The sequence below is a fragment of the Peromyscus eremicus genome, chromosome 23, assembly GCF_949786415.1.
Source record: "Peromyscus eremicus chromosome 23, PerEre_H2_v1, whole genome shotgun sequence".
NCBI classification, from domain to species: Eukaryota; Metazoa; Chordata; class Mammalia; order Rodentia; family Cricetidae; genus Peromyscus; species Peromyscus eremicus.
Window position 1 is genome coordinate 35,233,859 of NC_081438.1, and position 19,025 is coordinate 35,252,883.

The window sequence follows — 19,025 nt, forward strand, 5'->3', positions numbered from 1 at the left end:
TTGTTTCTTGTCTGTGGTTCACGTGAAGACATTTTCTTTCCCAGGCTCAGAGGTGTTCAAATCCTCCCTGGTCTCTTCCCACCTTGTCTGAGGGGACCTCACCACTCCCTAGCTCCTGTGTCTGTTTACATGGCACAGTGCCTCCCATACTGTTCAGAGCAGTTTACATCAAACGGGTTCCTAGCCATCTGAGTGGACATGGAAACAAGATTTACCTCAGTTCCTCAAAATTAAGTGAAGCATTTTCACTTACTGTTTTTATAACTGTTCAAACATCCTTTATTCCCTGATTCATTCTGAAACTGCAGGTACATTTCTCTCTCTGTCTCTCTCAAGTGGCTAAATACTCAACCACTACCACACCGCCAGTCCTAAAACGTCAGTAATTTCCTTACTGTCCTTAAAGAATGCAATTGAAACTGTCGTGTGTGTACCTGGAGTAGATACCTGTTAATTTATGCAAGATGCTTTACAGTGTCAGCCACAGCCTGCTGTGACTCACCTCACCAGTAGTCTGGTAACTCTTGGGCACCTGTTGGTGAACTGTAAGGTGCTTGAGGGTAACACAGCCTGTCTCAGGCTGAGGCTTCCACATGACAGATCTTTGTTGAGGACCATCGAGGGATGTGTATGCATGCCTGTAACCCCTGCACTCAGTGGGATTCACACACAGACATAACTCACCCACAGAGATGCTAAATAAGAACAAAAGAATTTGGGCCCTGCCCTCTTTTTCCCCAGGGAGCTCTAGTTACTGTTAGCTAAGGTTCTTGCCTCTGAAGTCAGTGGTGCCATCACCTGTTCAACGAAGGGGGAAGCGTGTAAAGTCAGGGTTTTACCGTCACACTTCACTTACAGACACCGAGGACCACCCCGCTTTTACCTGAAGGCCGGTCGGTGCTCAGTGTCTTTATCTGAAACGTCAGATCCTTCCCTTCAGTGTAGTCTGAAACAGAATCAGATATGGGTTGAAGCCCTTGAATCTCAATGTCAAAGCTACAAAACCAAAAACTCAAAAGTTCAAATCACAAGGTTTCCTCAGATACAGCCAAAACTGAGTGAAAGTAGTCCGACCCTGGTGTTGACTTGTTCCCCAAGGCTACGTCTGTGTGTATGTGATAAGCTTGTCTCCACCAGCAGTCCTCAAGAGAAGGGAGGGCACTCAGGGTGTATGGTGTGTAAGCGCTTGTGTAAGGTGTACATGAGTATTCATTGCGAATCTACAAGCCAGAAACCACCCAGGTCTCCCTCAGGAGGTAGAGCATAGAATAGCTGAGTGTCCCGATTCAGCGATGGAAGGGAGTTACTGATGCACACCTCAGCTAGGATGAGTCTCTGAGAACCCACGCTAGTGGTGCTGGGGATAGACAGCTAGGCAGACACCGTACCACTGAGCTACGTCACCAGCCCCTTGTGAGGAATTCAGAGGAATCAAATACAGAGCATAAAGTGCAACTCTGCTTATCTCCGTCCGTCATCATGTAAAAAAATCAATTGTAAACCAGATAGGCGTCATTGAAGGAAAGAAAATACATTGACTAACCCGAAACAGACTTCAATATGCAGTGAAGTCCATGTGGGGCTGTTAGGTGGGACAGCCCAAGGCCTGGTGCCCTGCCTCCTCAACCCTCTCATTAGCCCTGTCCCTGAATGGAACCCGGGACTTCCGACACGCTGTGCAGGCACTCTACCAACCCGGCTGTATTATCTTAGCCCTTGAAGCTGGTTTTCATCATGGTTATTTTATTCTGCAGATTTTGACTTCAGTGTCCCAGGATCCATGAAACTTCATAATCTGATTTCTAAGTTGAAAAAGTGGATCAAAATCCTTGAGGCTAAAACCAAGCAGCTTCCCAAATTCTTCCTCATAGAAGAAAAGTGTCGGTTCTTGAGCAATTTCTCAGCTCAGACAGCTGAAGTGGAGATCCCTGGGGAGTTTTTGATGCCCAAGCCGACGCATTACTACATCAAGATTGCTCGGTGAGTACAGGGCCTAGCGCGCAGAGGGGCTTGGGGACAGCCTGGGGGGGCTGCCGTGCTTGTTCCTTGGTGTGGGGTGTGCAGTTCTGTTGGTGGTGTCTTCAGAACCTGAGTTGACTATAGTTAGTGTCCTGAGAGAAGACTAGGCTTATCTGCAGAGACCTTCTCTGAATCACCGTAGAACTTGGCAAACTGAACTGTCCCAGGTGTTAACTCTTACTGTGCAATATAAAAGTATATCTGGACCCAGGTGTGGGGTTGCACATCTGTAAGTCCTGGACTCGGGGTGCTAAGGCAGGAAGATGGTTCTGAGTTAGAACCACTCTGGGTTCCATGGCAAGTACTAGGCCAGGCAGGTCTGGTAAGACCCTATCCAGAACAACAGAAAAGGGGCCAACGAATGGCCTGGTGAGTAAAGAGGCCTGCCACCAAGCCTGATGATCCAAGTTCCATACCCAGAATGCACGTGGTGGAAGGAGAGAGCCCACTCTGGCTGCCACAAGTACACCATGTATGCAAAATGAAAATAAAAATGTAATCGGAAATTGGAAGCCAGGCAGTGGTGGCGCACACCTTTAATCCCAGCACTCGAGAGGCAGAGGCAGGCGGATCTCTGTGTGTTGGAAGTCAGCCTGGTCTACAGAGTGAGATCCAGGACAGACAGGGCTACACAGAGAAACCCTGTCTCAAAAAACAAACTGTAATTGGAAAAAAGCCAGAATAAATAAATAAAAGTAACAGCATCATTGGCAGTTGTAGAATTTACTAGAGAGTTGAGTCCCACTTGAGGTGTGAGCAGCACTTCAGAGAGGCTGCCTCCAGCAGCTGACTGCAACTTCTTTATTTCTGAATTGACTGCCTTTCCACACACTCAGACCTGTCCCCCTTTCCTCCAAGTCCTCCCCCTGCCCCTTCCCTCCATCAGTCCTAGGTACATCCTAGATTACCATCACATCTCTGTGGCCGCTGAGCTGCTCTGCCTGCTTGTCTGTGATAGTCCTTAACACTGTTTCCCCAAGGACGGGTCTGGCTCACGCTCTCCTCCATCCGCCTCCGCAGCTTTATGCCCCGAGTGGAGATTGTACAGAAGCATAACACAGCGGCCCGCAGGCTCTACATCAGAGGACACAACGGCAAGATCTACCCGTACCTGGTCATGAACGACGCCTGCCTCACCGAGTCACGGCGGGAGGAACGGGTGCTGCAGCTGCTCCGCCTGCTGAACCCTTGCCTGGAGAAGAGGAAGGAGACCACCAAGAGACACTTGTTCTTCACAGGTACGAGAGTCAGACCTTGTTGACAGGGCGGCTCAGGCACGGCCTGCCTCAGCTGGTCTCTCACTGGGGTAAGAGCTCTCCCTCCTGTTTCCAGCTCTGCACAGTCGTGTTTGGGGCTGTAGCACTGTGTGGGGTTGGCGTTGTCTTGGGGCTCAGCCAAGAGCAGCAGGCCATGTTATCAGGTAGTTCCCAGCGTAGTCTCTCTGCACCTGGGCTGCTGGTGTGTGATCTCTGAAGTGGGAGCCCTCCTGCAGTACCCGGGTTCTAATCCTACATGGCCCTTTTTCTAACAGTGAAGGGCTGACCAACCCCCGCTCCCTACCCCTACCTTTTTTTTTTTTTTTTTTTTTTTTTTGGAGACAGTCTCTCTGGCCTGGAACTCAGAGATCTGCCTGCTTCTGCCTCTCAAGTGCTGGAATTAAAGATGTGTGCCACTCTGTCCAGCTTAACCTAGCTCATTTTCATCAGAGACATCTGACCTTTAGCTTTTAATATCCTAAAATCTGTAGATTCAGGCTGGAGAAGATGGTTCAGTGCATGAGACATGCTGCTCTTGCAAGAGAGAGACAGGTTTCCAGCGCCTATTTCATTTCCTGTCATGCCCATTCCAGAGCATCTGACGCCCTCTTCTGTCCTCCATGAGAACTGCACTCATATGCACATAACCACACACAGACACAATGTATATATAAAATTAAAAATAAAAAATTAAAAATAAGGAGTTAGAGAGATGGCTCAGCACTTAAGAGGACTGGGTTTGTTTCCCAGCATCCACATGGCAACTCACAGCCATCTGTCACTCTTTCCTGGACTCTGTAGGTCCCAGGCATTCTCATGGTGCACATACATACATTAAGGCAAAATACACACACACATAAATCTTTTTAAAAACTAAAAAACGAACAGCCAAGGCTACACTGAGAAACCCTGTCTCAAAAAAAATTAAAAGATGAATAAATATATAAAAATCTTTAGGTTTGGGGAGGTGTTGTTTTGTTTGTTATATATTTTTTGTTTTTTTGAGGTAGGGGCTCACTATGTAGCCTTGCTGCCCTGGAACTCACTGTGTACTCCCGAGTGCTGAGATTAAAGACATGTACCACCATGCCCAGCTAAAATAAATCTTCTGAATTCAAAAAGAAATATGAAGAAATTAGTCCTATCAGAAAGTTGTGTGCGCTGTAGCATGTATGTGTTGTGGTCCGTGCTGCTTCCCATCCCTGGGTTAGTAGGTGGTACCAAGTCCAACTTGGTGTCTTGGAATCATTATGGGAATGTCTCCTGGGTGGAAGTCAGGGCAGCAGGCCAGCAGCTGTGGTTTAGCCATGGTCTCAAATTAGAAAAGGCACACCCGTGGTGCAGCCCACATGCAGTACCCATGTTTTGGGGCTCAGCAGCCAGAACAGGGTGCACCAGGAAGGCAGTCAGTCTCCGCTCCCTCCAGCTGACTTTATTCCTTTAAGTAGCATCTTAATTATTATTTTGCCTAATCATGGGGACTGTCCCCATGAAGATGAAGAACCCAAAGTGCCCACAAGTCCGTGACTCTGCCAGCTGGCATCATAGGGAGACAGCTGTGGTGCCACGCAGGTGGTGTACCTACCTGCTGGGTTGCTCCCAACTGGAGCTCAGGAGTTTGGCCATGACAGGTGCCATCCCCAAATACACACTGCTCAAGGAGCCACACCTCAGCTCTGCAGTAGTCATGGGAACAGACTGTTGAATTTCTGTTAGGAATGGAGTCCATCACTGAACCTCAGGTCACAGAGAAATGTCAGTTACCTTCTATGCATTGATGGAGGCAGCCCTTGTAGGTGCGGGTCCACAAGTGTAACAGGTGTGTAACAGGTGTGTTAGAGTCAGAGTGGTGTCCAGCCAGGGAAGGCTATAAAGAGTGAGCAGTGGGTCAGGTCCTTGGTGAAGGATGCTTGGAGCACCCAGTGAGGACTTAACCCTATGGGTGGTGCTTTATGGCATCTGCTGAGTAACTGAGGTATGTGACCTGGGCTCTCCATCTCTGTCTGGTGGTGGAAAGGGAATGCTGAGTGCTGACCCGGTCACTCTCCCTTACCTTGTCCTCTTTCCTCCCCAGTTCCTCGGGTTGTGGCTGTGTCCCCACAGATGCGCCTCGTGGAAGACAATCCCTCCTCACTTTCCCTCGTGGAGATCTACAAGCAGCGCTGTGCCAAGAAGGGCATTGAACATGACAACCCCATCTCCCGTTACTACGACAGGCTGGCCACAGTGCAGGCGCGGGGAACGCAGGCCAGCCACCAGGTACCAGGCAGGAGGCCAGCTGCTGCCCGGGGCCTCTGTCCACATTGCTTGGTTACAGTGGGATGTTCCAAGAGGGACTGCTCACTTCTCATGAGATGGGAGAGGTCAGATGGCTGGTGACCATCTGCTGCAGGGGGTTTGTGGTGAGGTTCTTGACCTCAGAGAGTCCATTGTCCCTGCCCTGCACTTAGGGAAAAGCTCAGAAATTAGACTTTAACACCAGTGGATGGCATGCTCACTTGGCAGCCAGTGACATTGGGTAACACACATCTAGACCCTGTGGGGTTTCTGAAATGCAAAAACATGACCGACTGAAACCTTTGGGACCCAGCTGTTTGGGTTGCCTGGGGCAGGAGCACCGAGTGGGCCATAGGAATCTCAGACAGCCTGTGCTCCCAGGGTGACAGAGGGCCCTCTCCTTATTTGCAGATTCCTGCCCTTGGCTGGGAAGATTTTGTCCAGGGTTGTGTGGAGCGGCAAGAGGCAGCTGTTTTGGCCCCTCCCCAGGTGCCATGGGGTCCTTCTGTGCATTACCAGGAGAGGCCACGGGGTGGAAGCCATAACCTGCCCTGTGTTGCCCGGGGCTCATTGTAGTTTCTCTGGGTCCTGCAACATTGGGCTTTATTTAGGAGGCTAGAGCCCATAGGGCATCCTTTCTACCTCCTGAGCAGGGAGAACCTGAGGTGGTCCTGGCTGGCAGGGTCTGAGGCAGTTCCCCACCTCTTCAGGCAGAGGGAGTAAGTCCCTGCTTACTCATAGGTTTCTAGACAGAATTGAGGCCTCCTCAGTTGAGAATTAGGTATTTTATAGCACAGGTCACGGCTTGGTCATTCTGTGTGCCCCTTGGGCAGATGTGAGATGTTCATGAGAGAGGCGGCCATCATTCTGCTCTGACAGAGGAAGCCACTAGCTAAAGCTTAGGCGCTTCGCCAGGAGTATCCTGAGGAGTGGTATTTGGTTTAGCTCACAGGCACTGCCTGAGTAGAAATACTGACCCCCTGGGTGACTCCCAGCTTCCCAGCTTCCTCTCTACACCTGGTTGGTTTGTGCTAACTCTGCTCCATTCCGGTGGTTTTAATAGCTCTTTTATTGAGATGAAATTTCATGCTGTAAAAGCCATCCTCAAGGCCTTGCGTGTCTGTAGCTGATTCTCAGCTGTATGGCCATCAGCTGCCACTACCTATCTCTCTCCAAACCCCAGTGCCCCCAGCCCCAGGTGGACCATGGGTCTTCTGCGTCTGGTGTTGCCTGTTCTTGGCATGCCGTGAATGGAATTAGACTTTGGGGTCTGACTTCTCACCCACAGTGATTTGATCCACTCTGCTAGCCTGTGTTAGCACGCTGTTTCTTTTACATTGCCGCATTATATTCTAGTATATGAGCGTCGTGCTTTTAGTTTGTCCATTTATCAGTTGGTGGGCTTTGGATATTTATTTACTTTGGGCTCTATAATGACAGCTGCTGTGGACATTGTCATACTTGTCTGTGTGAATACGTGTTCCCTTCTGAGTATGTATTTATCTCTACACCCAGGTATAGAATTGTTGGGTTACATAGTGACTCCATGTTGAACATTTTAGCAGTGTGTGTCTTAATTCCTCTGCGTCCTTGCCCTTGTTTATTGTCTGCCCCCCTTTTTCCCCACTGTAGCCACCCTGGAGGGCATGAAGTACTAGTAGTCGCTCCCCAGTGATGATAACAGTCTTTTCTGTATTACTGGCTATCTATCTTTTTTCCTTTCATGATACTTGTTCAAGTCCCTCTACCCATTTTTAAGTTGGACAATTTGTTGAAGTCCACTTTTATGTATATGGGTGTTTTGCCTGAATGCATATCTGTGCACCATCTGCATGTCTGGTGCCCTTGAAGGTCATAGAGGTTGGTGGATCCCCTGCAACTGGAGTTACATAAGGTTGCAAGCAGCATCGTGGGTGCTGGAAACCCAACCCAGGTCCTCTGCAATAGCAGCCTGCTGCGGAGCCATCTCTCCAGCCCCTGACTTGTCTTTTTATAGTGAATTCTAGACATTTTTATATGGCATCGTGACTTTCCTGGACTTAGTCTGTTCCTCTGTCACCTGTAGCCATTAAAATCCACTCTGTTTGGTAACCTATAGATGGTTTGGTAGGTGTGTTTGTGAATGTGTGTATTTTGGTAGCACTGGGCCTTACATATGCTAGGAAAGCACTCTACCACTAAACTACCACCCCAACCCTTGATGTGACAGATCTTCTTAGATGTTTGAGCCAACATGCTCATGTCTGTTTTGATGGTGTCTGTCTGTCTGGACCATGCCGTCAGCACGTTCAACAGTTTGTAGTTTTGCCTTTGTTCTCACTGCCACTGGGGCAGAGCCTTGGGGTCACATCCAGTTAAACACACTTGACCTTCTAGGTTCCTGGAATGTTCTGGAGCTGTCAAAGCCGCTGCCCTTCCCACCCCATCTCCTGCACCGGCTCTTGTGTTTGGCCAGGCTCTTGCAGGCTCTAGCTGATGGTGTGGTCTCTGGCCCTGCAGTGTTAGTTACCTTCCCTTCTTTCAGTAAACATTGTATCACTGAGTGAACATCATTGAAACAGGGACAGCCCCTGTGGGCAGATAGGTCAGGTGGGGGGCAACTCCCGGGGTGAGGGCTAGCAGTCCTGGCCACTGTGGAGGTGGGGAGGAGACTGGCAGAAAGACATGTGAAAGTGCCACCAGGGTCACTGTTCTTGCCAGGACTCAGCCTGCTGTTCCTAGATGATCTGATCGTTGTTAGGAGCTTGCAGTTTCTAGAGACCTGGACAAATTGGTGTTGGCCTTTCCCAGTTAGACTAAAGCTGTTTCACTTCCTGGGATTTGGTGTCTTGCAGCACAGAACTGAGTTCATGCAAATGTGTGCTTTTTTTTTTTTTTTAAATTAACTCTTTGGTTTATGACACTTCTCTCTACATGATTTAAAGAAGATATTGGTATCCAGCTGTCCTTTGTCCCTTCTGTTAGCTGGATGTTGCATTCTGAGGCAGCAAAGGTGAAAGTAGCTTTGCGTGTTGACCTTGAGAGGCATGCTCCGCACGGCCGTGGCTTCTATTCAGACAGTCTCACTGGCAGTGGGTCCACAAGCTCAGAGGGAAACTGAGGTCTGCAGTGTTGAGTCAGATGCTAAGTGAACCAGGAGTTGCAATACAAGAGCTTTCCATCTGCCAGGAAACATGGGCAAAGACTCATAGAGTGATGTGTTCCAGGTCCTCCGAGATATTCTCAAAGAGGTCCAGAGCAACATGGTCCCCCGCAGCATGCTGAAGGAGTGGGCCCTGCACACCTTCCCCAATGCTACCGACTACTGGACCTTCCGCAAGATGTTCACCATCCAGCTGGCGCTCATCGGCTTTGCAGAGTTCGTCCTGCATCTCAATAGACTCAACCCTGAGATGTTACAGATTGCTCAGGTAATTTGCTGTCCACAGCTAGACCCTGCTTTGACCCCTCTGTCCTGCCAGGGTGGAGCTTAAAAATGTCTCCCTCTAAAATGTAGGACACAGGCAAGCTGAATGTGGCTTACTTCCGATTCGACATAAATGATGCAACTGGGGACTTGGATGCGAACCGTCCCGTCCCTTTCCGCCTCACGCCCAACATTTCTGAGTTCCTGACCACCATCGGTGTCTCAGGCCCGCTGACGGCCTCCATGATTGCTGTGGCACGGTGCTTTGCACAGCCCAACTTCAAGGTGGGTCTCAGCGTCCTCCCGTGAGCAGCCGGGCCACTCCATAATGCCGCCTGGGCACTCAGTGGTGCTTAGGCCTGCAAATGAGGAGGGAGGTGTTAAGTGGAGTGTTGGGAGAAGATTTGGAATGCTCATTGTCTAGAGACGTACAGAATGAGAGGGAGGCCCCTTTGCCAAAAGGAACCTCGAGTCCTTGGTTGGAGCACTGCTCTGTAATTCTCTGGAGCAGCTTCAGCTCCCATCTTACACACTTGCTGGCATGAAAGGGCTGAAGTATTTTCTGGCATGCTGCCTCCCTTCTGCAGGGTTGGATGAGCCCAAGCAGACACAAACACCTAGGATACGCACGGTAGTGGTAGTGCCAATGGTTGCTGCTGTAGGTGAGGTGTTTTGAGGCTCTTGTTTTAAAAAAAACTGATGATGGGGGCTGGAGAGTTGGCTCCATTGGTTAAGAGCACTCATTGCTTTTGCTGAGGACCCCAGTTCAATTTCCAACACCCACATGGTGGCTTATAACCATCTGTAACTGTAATGACTCATGTGGGCACTAGGCACACATGTACACTTAAATGCTGCAGGCAAAAACATTGAAATTCATAAAATAAAATTATTCTAAAATGTTTAAAAATAAACAATTGACAGACAGGCAAATAGCAAGGGGTACTCAAAGATGAAGTGTGAGCCTGGAGCAGATCCTAGGAGCAGAAAGAGGAGAAAGAGTTGGTCCCTAGGAGTGTGAAGTATAGGTGGGTTTTGTTTTGACTAACAGGCTTGAGTTATATAAGCCTCAGTTGGCTGCTCATGAATGCCTAGTTATTCATAATTAATTCATAATATTCATTATTACCATAGATATAAGATGATAAAGAGGATATTTTTTCACCTAGGAGTTAATTCAGAGAACAGTTGGTCTTAACGTGTATGCTACTAAAACCAGTCCAGATTAGCCTAGTGTCTCTTACTTCCAAAATATGTTTCAGGATGTGTTTGCTGCAAAATGGGAGTTGCTGGGGAGCTCTATGTCAGTGACTCAGTGGCCTTGTTCAGAGAAGTGTGTGTGTGTGTGTGTGTGTGTGTGTGTGTGTGTGTGTGTGTGTGTGTGTCTCAAGCCAAGCCAGGACTGAATTTCCTTACCCTTCACTTGCCTACCTCACCAAGACGCCCTCAGCACTCTGGCAAGCACAGGGCTGTCTGCTCTGAGTACCGTGGCAGGATACGTCCTTCAAGCCTGCCATTCCTGGGTGTCCTCTCTGTGCCTGGGACCCTGGCTACATTCTAATGGATTCTCGGCCGATTATCCCAGCACTATGTCAGAGAAGAAGTGCTTTGCTCAGTCCCTGGGTGGCAGCCTGGCCCTGGCCACTCTTGTTAGATGGGCCCACACCATAAAGCTGCCCCTGTCACTCCTGGTGGGACACAAGCCATTTCCCCTCTCCTTTGCACAGGTGGATGGCATTCTGAAAACTGTGCTCCGGGACGAGATCATTGCTTGGCATAAAAAGACCCAGGAAGACACTTCTTCTCCGCTGTCGGCCGCCGGGCAGCCCGAGAACATGGACAGCCAGCAGCTAGTCTCCCTCGTTCAGAAAGCTGTCACTGCCATCATGACCCGCCTGCACAACTTGGCCCAGTTCGATGGCGGGGAGAGCAAGGTGAACACCCTGGTGGCCGCCGCCAATAGCCTGGACAACCTATGTCGCATGGACCCTGCCTGGCACCCATGGCTGTGACCTCAGCTGTCACCTCACCCGGAATGTGAAATGTGCCTCTCAGCCTCTGAGCCCATGGCTGTTGAGACCTCGCTCTGCCTTGTTACCCACTTTATTTAGTTACTTTCCCAGTAGTTTGTGTGTGGAAGAGCTTGAGATTTGTCCTGGAGGGAGCCCCCTACTAGAGATGGCAGAGCCCAACTAAGCAGCTTCTGAGATGCTTTTTAGTTTAAGGATTCCCAGGCTGGGATTTCCTCTTGTGGTACTCCTGCCTCTGTGTGACGGGCACATTGAGAAGGTCCCTACATCCCCTTAACTTCCAGAAACTACACCTCAGAGCAGCTGCGTGCTGTGCACAGACCTTCAACGGGGTCCAGGAAATCCACAGTGTTAGAGAAACGGGAATCAGGAGCAGACACACAGGCTTTCTCCTCCCAGCACAGATGGTCACTCTGTCTATCCCTGGCTCTGGGAATCTCACTAAGTCTCAGTGAGCCCGCGTCACCTGCGGGGAAAGCTGCACTTGACCTCATGGATTCTGATTCATCTGGGCAGAAATGGAACTGGAGGCCAGCAGACCGTCCTTGCACATTTGACGCTGGCTTGTTGGCTGTTTTAGAAATTTACTATCATTGTACCAGGAAAAACAAAACAAAACAAAAATCATTTTGTTTTTCCTTCCTAACTTCAAAAGAAAGCGGTGAAAGTTTGTCCCTTTTAGTCTCTGTTATGTTGACATTTTTATAAATCGGAGCATTGAGAAGGTTCTAGCTAAATTTGTACAGTGTGATTTTTTTTTTTTTTTAGAATAAATATTTTACAAAAGTATTTGTTGTCACCTGTTTTTGTGTTGGCATGTTTCTGTGTGTCATCTGGACAGTGGTGTGTGGCTTCTAGATGATGGTGCGTGCTGCTGTGCAGACACAGTGGCCATGGTCACAGGTGGGTGAGGGCTTGGCTTGGCTCCCAGGGTCAAAGCAAACCAGCCTGTTTAAAGCCAGGTGATAGGAATGCCAGTCCTGACTTGGGCAGTGTGCCAGGCCTGTCCATGTTCATCCTGCTGTCTGTACCCATCTCTGTGGCCCCTGTTGGATGCTTGGCTGGCTTTCAGTATCCAATCTCAACCCTGGCCAGGTCCTCCATTTTGGGAAAGCAGTATGAACCAATGTACCAGTGGACAGGAGACAGTCCTAAGCATACAGCTGTGACGTCGGCATGACACAGGATGTGTCCTACTTAAACATAGGCTCTGAGTTGAATCTAAAGGAGATTGACGTTGACAGGTGCCAACTTTCTACAAGGACTCTGACAGCTGCTTTTGACATGTGGGGATGGGTAGACACAGCCCCTTCTTGTCATCTGCCTTCCCAGTGTCCCCAGCTTACAGAGACCATCTCTTGAAGCTAAGCTTAGCCTAGTCTGAGAAGTCAAGTCTGAGGAACGCAACCTCCTGGTTGCTGCACACCTCGGCATACAGCTGGACTGACTGACCTGGCTACAAGCTCCTCTGCGGCTGGCTGGCCCCAGTAGCCTTACTGTCTTGGTACCCATCCCCAGTCCTTGGGCTCTGGGGGACCTCAGTCGAGATAGGGATGGCTCTACACATTACAGAAAAGGAACTGCCTGCTCAGAGAGGGCGAGGAGCCTTTCCAAGGTCCCAGAGCCAGTCCTGGAACAAGTGAGATTGTACTTCAACTGCTGAACTCCATCCCGCTGAGCTGCACCCTAGATTACTGACTGACTGAGGCGGAGGGGCAGCATGGTATCCGTCTGACGTTCCTGCTGGTTCTTCATGGTTATCTATGCTCCTCAGTTTCTGGAGAATTGCTTCCTTGTTGAGAAAGTGTCTTAGATACTGAAATAGCGGGAGTTGATGGTGGGTGATGACATCAAGGTCATCATGCTGTACCAGGCTTGAGTAGTAAAGCAGCCCTTGATTCTCACCCTGCCAAAGCTAGTCTAGAATCAGTGTTACTGGTGAGGAAGAGGCCTGAGGTTCCCTGCCAGGCTCAGCCATGCCATCCCTCTGGATTGCTTCTGCCCCCTGCTGGTAACCAACATTACAGAGATGGCCAGGACAGGAAGGGATCTTTCCTAGTAAATGCCCAGACCAAGAATAAATGAGGGTCCCACAACAGGAGACCCAGGATGCCATTGTGACATGAGCCAAGGTATTCTCAGCCCAATGTGGTGGTGATGTCTGGAGTTGTGCTCAAGGGTGCCTGTTCAGAATTTGTAGAAGTCACATGTATAGAGGACTACCATTTTGAGGTAAGTTAAAATTGTGTGTGTGTGTGTGTGTGTGTGTGTGTGTGTAAATGTGTAAGAGTTCTTTCCTTCTTAAAGACAGTCTTCTATAGCCCAGGCTGGTCTCAATTTTGCTATATAGCTGAGGATAATCTTAAGTTCTGATCATCTGCCTCCAGCTCCCAAGTGCTGGGACCAAATGTATGTATCACTGTGCCCGTTTATGATGCTCTGGGAATCAGACCCAGGGTGTTGTGCATACTTGGAAAGTGCTCTACTCCAGTCCTGCCCAAGCCTTTGATTGATTTATTAAGACAGGATTTTGCTTTAGCTCAGGTTGACCTGGAACTTACTGTGTGGCCATTCAAGCTGACTTGAAGCAATTCTTCTGCCTCAGCCTCCATAGTCTGAGAGTAAGTATTTAATTTTGATGTGTTTTATATTTTTGTCCCATTTTGAGTAAACACATATATCTGGTCTACGGTAAGTATGCAGCTTAATTCTTTTGCATGTGTATATTATTTTCCCAACACCATTTCCTTATGACTTTTTTTTTTTTTTTAAGTTTTGCAACTGGCAGTCAACTGATGGTATTTGTGTATGTAAACTGGGTCCAATATACTTCTATTCTGTGGAATATTCCTTTACACTTACACTGTGTGAATATATGTTGCTGTGATTGGGTTAATAAAAAAGCCGACTGGCCAGTAGCTGGACAAGATGAGGTTAGGCAGGAAAACCAGACTAAGGACACTAGGAAGAAAAAGGGCAGACTCAGAGGAGTCTAGTGAGACAGAAAGGAAGCAGGACAAGTACAAAATGAGGTAATGAGCCATGTGGCAGCACATCGATAAACAGAAATGGGTTAATTTAAGTTCTAAGAGTTAGCTAGTAACAAGCCTGTGCTATTGACCAAGCATTTATAATTAATATTAAGCCTCTTTATGGTTATTTGGGGGAAGCTCCTGAGACAGAAAAACTCCGCCTACACTATTTATTTAAACATGTTCTATTTTCTCACATTTGAACCATTAGTCATTTGGTGTGTAGTTTTCACATTTGGGAGTTTTTCAGTTTTTCTTCTATGACTAGTTTCTAGATTTTTCCTATTTATGATTGGGAAACATGCTAGGACTTGAGTGTGTGTGTATGTGTGTGTGTGGGGGGGGTGGTTGTAACACATGTGGAGGTCAGAAGACTGCTTTCAGAAAGTGGTTCCTCCCCCTGCCATGCGGGACCTGGGAAAGGAACCCAAGTTGTCAGACTTGGCCGGAAGTGCCAAGCCACCTCACCAGCCCAAGCCTTCAGCCTTGTAAGATTTAAGACTTGTTCTGTGGCCTAACACCTGGTTGGCCCCAGGTAATATTTGAGGTGCTCTTGGGAAAAAATGTGTTGTGGGCTAGGTTGTGCCTCCATGGTAGAGCGCTTGCCTAGCATGCATGAAGCCTTGAGTCCAATCTCCAGTCCTGCAAACACAAAAGATACACACATATACAGACATTGTGCTGCTTCTAAGTAGAGCCAGCGTTGTGTGTTCGGCCCGCTTGGCCTATGTGGTGTGCAGGTCTTCTACCCCGCACCCCTGCTCCCTGCTGTATCTGCTGAAGACAGGTGGTGTGCCAGAACTGTTTCTCCCCCGCCTTCCGTCATGTCTTCTGATAGTTAAGAGTTAACGATGTCTGGGGCTGGAAAGATGGCTCAGTGGTTAAGAGCACCAACTGCTCTTCCAGAGGTCCTGAGTTCAATTCCCAGCAACCACATGGTGGCTCACAACCACTTGTAATGAGATCTGGTACCCTCTTCTGGCCTGCAGGGACACATGCAGGAAGAATACTGTATACATAATAAATAAATAAATTTTTTTTTTTTTTAAAAAAGAGTTAACGATGTCTAGTGTGAGCTAGTAACAGTGTCTCTGGTTAACTGAGCTGGTGTTATGTAATGTCCTTTGATTCTTGTTAGCCTTGGCATAGCCCTTCCACACACACACACACACACACACACACACACACACACACACACACACTTCTTCACCACTTAAATAGAATCCTTTTATTTCAGTCTGAGGGTCCTTACATCTGATGGGATTCTCTTCTAGACAGAAGAACGCAGTTGGATCCTGGTTCTTACTTTGTTTTTAATGCATTCTGCTGTTCTGTGTCTTTGGAGGGTTCAACCCATTTATGTTTGAAGTGATGACCAGCAGGAAGGCCTATGCTTGTGGTTTGTCTTCACTGTCTCCCCTGCTTCTTCATGGCTAGTCTTTCATTGCTGCCTTTCTGTGCAGGTCAGTGGTTGGCTTTGTAGTGACACATTGTTTGGATCCCTCATTTCTGTCGACATAAGTCTTATCAATACTTTCTAAAAATACGTTGTCTCTTTTTTCTTCATTTAAAAAAAAAAATTATGGTCGGGTGGTGGTGCACGCCTTTAATCCCAGCACTTGGGAGGCAGAGCCAGGCGGATCTCTGTGAGTTCAAGGCCAGCCTGGTCTATAGAGCGAGATCCAGGACAGGAACCAAAACTACACAGAGAACCCGTCTCAGAAAAATGTGTGTGTGTGTGTGTGTGTGTGTGTGTGTGTGTGTATGGGTGTTTCACTTGAATGTATGTCTGTGCACCACATGCATGCAGTACCCATGGAGGCCAAAAGGTGGCATCAGATCCCCTGGAACTGGAGTTACAGATGGCTGTGAACTGGCATGTGGGGAGAGAACCTGGGTCCTCTTCAAGAGCAGCCCGTGCTTTTAACCACTGAGCCAGCTGCCTCTCCAGTCAACATGTTGTCTCAATATCCTAAAATTAGGACAGTCTGACTTGAATCTCTGCCATGTTTAATCCCATACAAGAACTTTACACTTTACAAATGTCGGCCCCATCTCATTTTGTAAATATCACAAGTTACAGCTTTGAGGGGCTGGAGTAGATTAAGAGTAGTTGCTGCTCCAGCAAAGGACCAGTTCACAGCTGACCCATCATAGCAAGAACCTGTCTCATACCTTTTGATAGACACATGCAAACATATATAACTGTTGTGTGACAAAACTTTTCATGGGTAGATGCAACACACACACACACACACACACACACACACACACACACACACGTGTCTATTCACTCCAGAGAGGGAACACACGAAAGACCAAAGTATGAATACTGCCAAAGTACACTTTGGTGAATGAATGAGTTTTATTGGGGTTATGTCTTAACAGCAACTCTTAAAAAGAAAAACATTTAATTGGGGCTGGCTTACAGTTTCAGCAGTCAGCAGTTTAGTCTATTATCATGGCGGGAGCTTGGCGGCACGCAGGCAGACACAGTGCTAGGGAGGTAGCTGCAAGCTCAAGACTGCCCCACAAAGCCTAGCTTGAGCTTAGGAGACCTCAAAGCCTGCCTCCACAGTGACACACTTCTTCCAACAAGGCCACACCTCCTAATAGTGTCACTCCCTATGGGCCAAGCATTCAAACACAATGAGTCTATGGGGGCCATTCCTATTTAAACTATCTTGTTACTTTTTTTTTTTTTTTTTTTTTTTTTTTTTGGTTTTTCAAGACAGGATTTCTCTGTGTAGCTTTGTGCCTTTCCTGGATCTCGCTCTGTAGACCAGGCTGGCCTCGAACTCACAAAGATCCACCTGCCTCTGCCTCCCAAGTGCTGGGATTAAAGGCGTGAACCACCACCGCCCAGCTCTATCTTGTCACTTATGGGAGAAGAAATGACTCAAAGACAGCTGTATCACCAAGGCCCACCTCAGCCTGGGTGACAGCTCACAAAAGCTGAGAACCTGGAGCACACAGCACAGCCTGCAGACTCAATAGTTTGGAGAGCGTCCTTTTCAAGTGACTCAGTTGATCTACACCTCTTCCAGGCTGCTGGGCAGGTTTCTGTTTCTGACAGGCAACTGGTTTGGTCTCAAGAGTCTTCTTTGTAGCTTTGATTGTCTGAAAGTGTTCCTTGCAGTTCAATTTTACTTAATCCAGGAGGGACTCTCAGCTTTTATTGTTTACTCTGGCAGGGAGGAGCCCAGTGAATCTGATCAGTTTCAGGGACTTCCTGAAGCAATATTGAATTGTTTACCTTCTTACATAAGGAACTTCTCTGCTGGGTGGAATGCTTCAATCTTAGAGGAAACCTACACAATGATAACACATGTGTGCTTTTTCCTTTTTCCTTTATGTGTTTATGCCTACTTGTCTGTCTGTGCACTTCATGCATGCAAGGCTTGCCAAGAGGATGCCAGATGCCAGGTCCTCTGGAACTGGAGTTACAGGTAGTTGTGGCCAGATAGAGGGTGCTAGGGTCCTCTTAACTGCAAAGCCATCTCTCCAGCCCCCACATTTCTGCTTTGACTTTGTCCCTCAACAGCCCGATAATGTGGGTTTATGTGGGGTTCTTTGAGTTAATTTTTCTTGGAGTTTGCTGATCATGAGTCTTCTCAAATAGGGCAGTTAGGGACCTTGCTTCCTGCATTCTTCTGAGGCTCGCATAATACAAATTTAGTCCACTTGATTGTGTTCTTTCAATCCCTTGAACTCTGTTGACTTCTGCTTTTCTTTTCTTTTTTTAAGGTGGGGTCATTCTTTTTTCTTTTGGCCCTCCTACATAATTTCAGATGAACTGTCCTGAGACCCACTGGTTCTGGGTTCTGCCTTCTGTGGTTTAAGTCTACAGTTGAGCCCTATGGTCAATGGCTCAGTTCCCAGCAATCAGACATGCACTTTGAGCATCTTAAACACCTTTTGGTTTTAGATTTGCTTTTTACTTTCTTGTTGTTGTTTTGTTTTGTTTTTCGAGACAGGGTTTCTCTGTGTAGTTTTGGTGCCTGTCCTGGATCTCACCCTGTTGACCAGGCTGGCCTTGAACTCAGAGATCCACCTGCCTCTGCCTCCCGAGTTCTGAGATTAAAGACGTGCGCCACCAGTGCCCGGCTGCTTTTTACTTTTTATTATGTGTCTGCACATATGTGCACAGGTGCCCCTGGAGGCAAAGCATCCCCTTGGAGCTGGAGTTACAGGTGGTCATGAGCCTCCAAAGTGGGTGCTGGGATCCGAATTAGGTTTCTCGAGAATGGGAAGAATTCTTTACCACTGAGCCATCGCTCCAGCTCTGTCTTGACAGTTTGTAAAGATTATTATTTTTAGTTGACATAAAATTATATGTATCTTAGCTAGAGAGCTGGCTCAGTGGTTAAGAGCATTTACTGCTGTTGGAGAGGACCAGCAACCGTATCAGTGACACAAAACCACTGTGACTCCAGCTCCGGGAGTTCTCACACCACAGGTCTCTGTGGGCACTCATACTTACATACACACACATGCATAATGGGGGCTAGGGGGGTCCTGCCCCTTGATAGTCCTCTTCCAGGGTCCGGGAAGAATCTACAACCAGCTGATAATCTAATCTGTGATGATAAAAAATGAATCTACTCTTTAAAAACGAAACTCTTTAGTCCATACACTTTATTCTTCTGAGTCAGTTCTCTCTCTACACAGCTTCTATTCTGTTCTCATGCCTAGCTCCTTTCTTGCCTGACTTCTCTCAGCATCTATCTGCTGTCCCCTCTAAGTTCTATCTTAATTCTCTCATCTAGTTCCGCCCCATCTAGGTTCTCACCCATCTAAGCTCCTCTCCCATCTCCTTCTCTCACATCTTGTTCTTCCCCATCTGGCTCTTCCTCATCTTCCATCTTGTTCCTCTGGTCCTCTCTTCTAGCCCTTCAATCTAGTTCTTCCCCATCTCAGTACGTTCCTCTCCAGTTCTTACCCATCTAGTTCTTCCATTCTCTTTTCTCTTTTCCATCTAGTGCTTGCTCTGAAAATAAAACTG

At 47.9% G+C, this 19,025-nt stretch overlaps 1 protein-coding gene across 1 annotated transcript in view; it reads left to right on the forward strand.

The window, feature by feature from the left end:
- The window catches only part of Trrap (transformation/transcription domain associated protein), a 94,410-nt gene extending 83,284 nt beyond the window's left edge, over positions 1 to 11,126 (forward strand). Inside the window, exons 66-71 of the mRNA XM_059249716.1 lie at positions 1,755 to 1,980; positions 3,040 to 3,257; positions 5,350 to 5,534; positions 8,759 to 8,962; positions 9,049 to 9,243; positions 10,686 to 11,126. Of these exons, the coding sequence (XP_059105699.1) occupies positions 1,755 to 1,980; positions 3,040 to 3,257; positions 5,350 to 5,534; positions 8,759 to 8,962; positions 9,049 to 9,243; positions 10,686 to 10,970 (1,313 nt within the window). The 3' untranslated portion in view covers positions 10,971 to 11,126. The remainder of the gene's footprint in view (positions 1 to 1,754; positions 1,981 to 3,039; positions 3,258 to 5,349; positions 5,535 to 8,758; positions 8,963 to 9,048; positions 9,244 to 10,685) is intronic.
- The last annotated feature ends 7,899 nt before the right edge of the window (positions 11,127 to 19,025 follow it).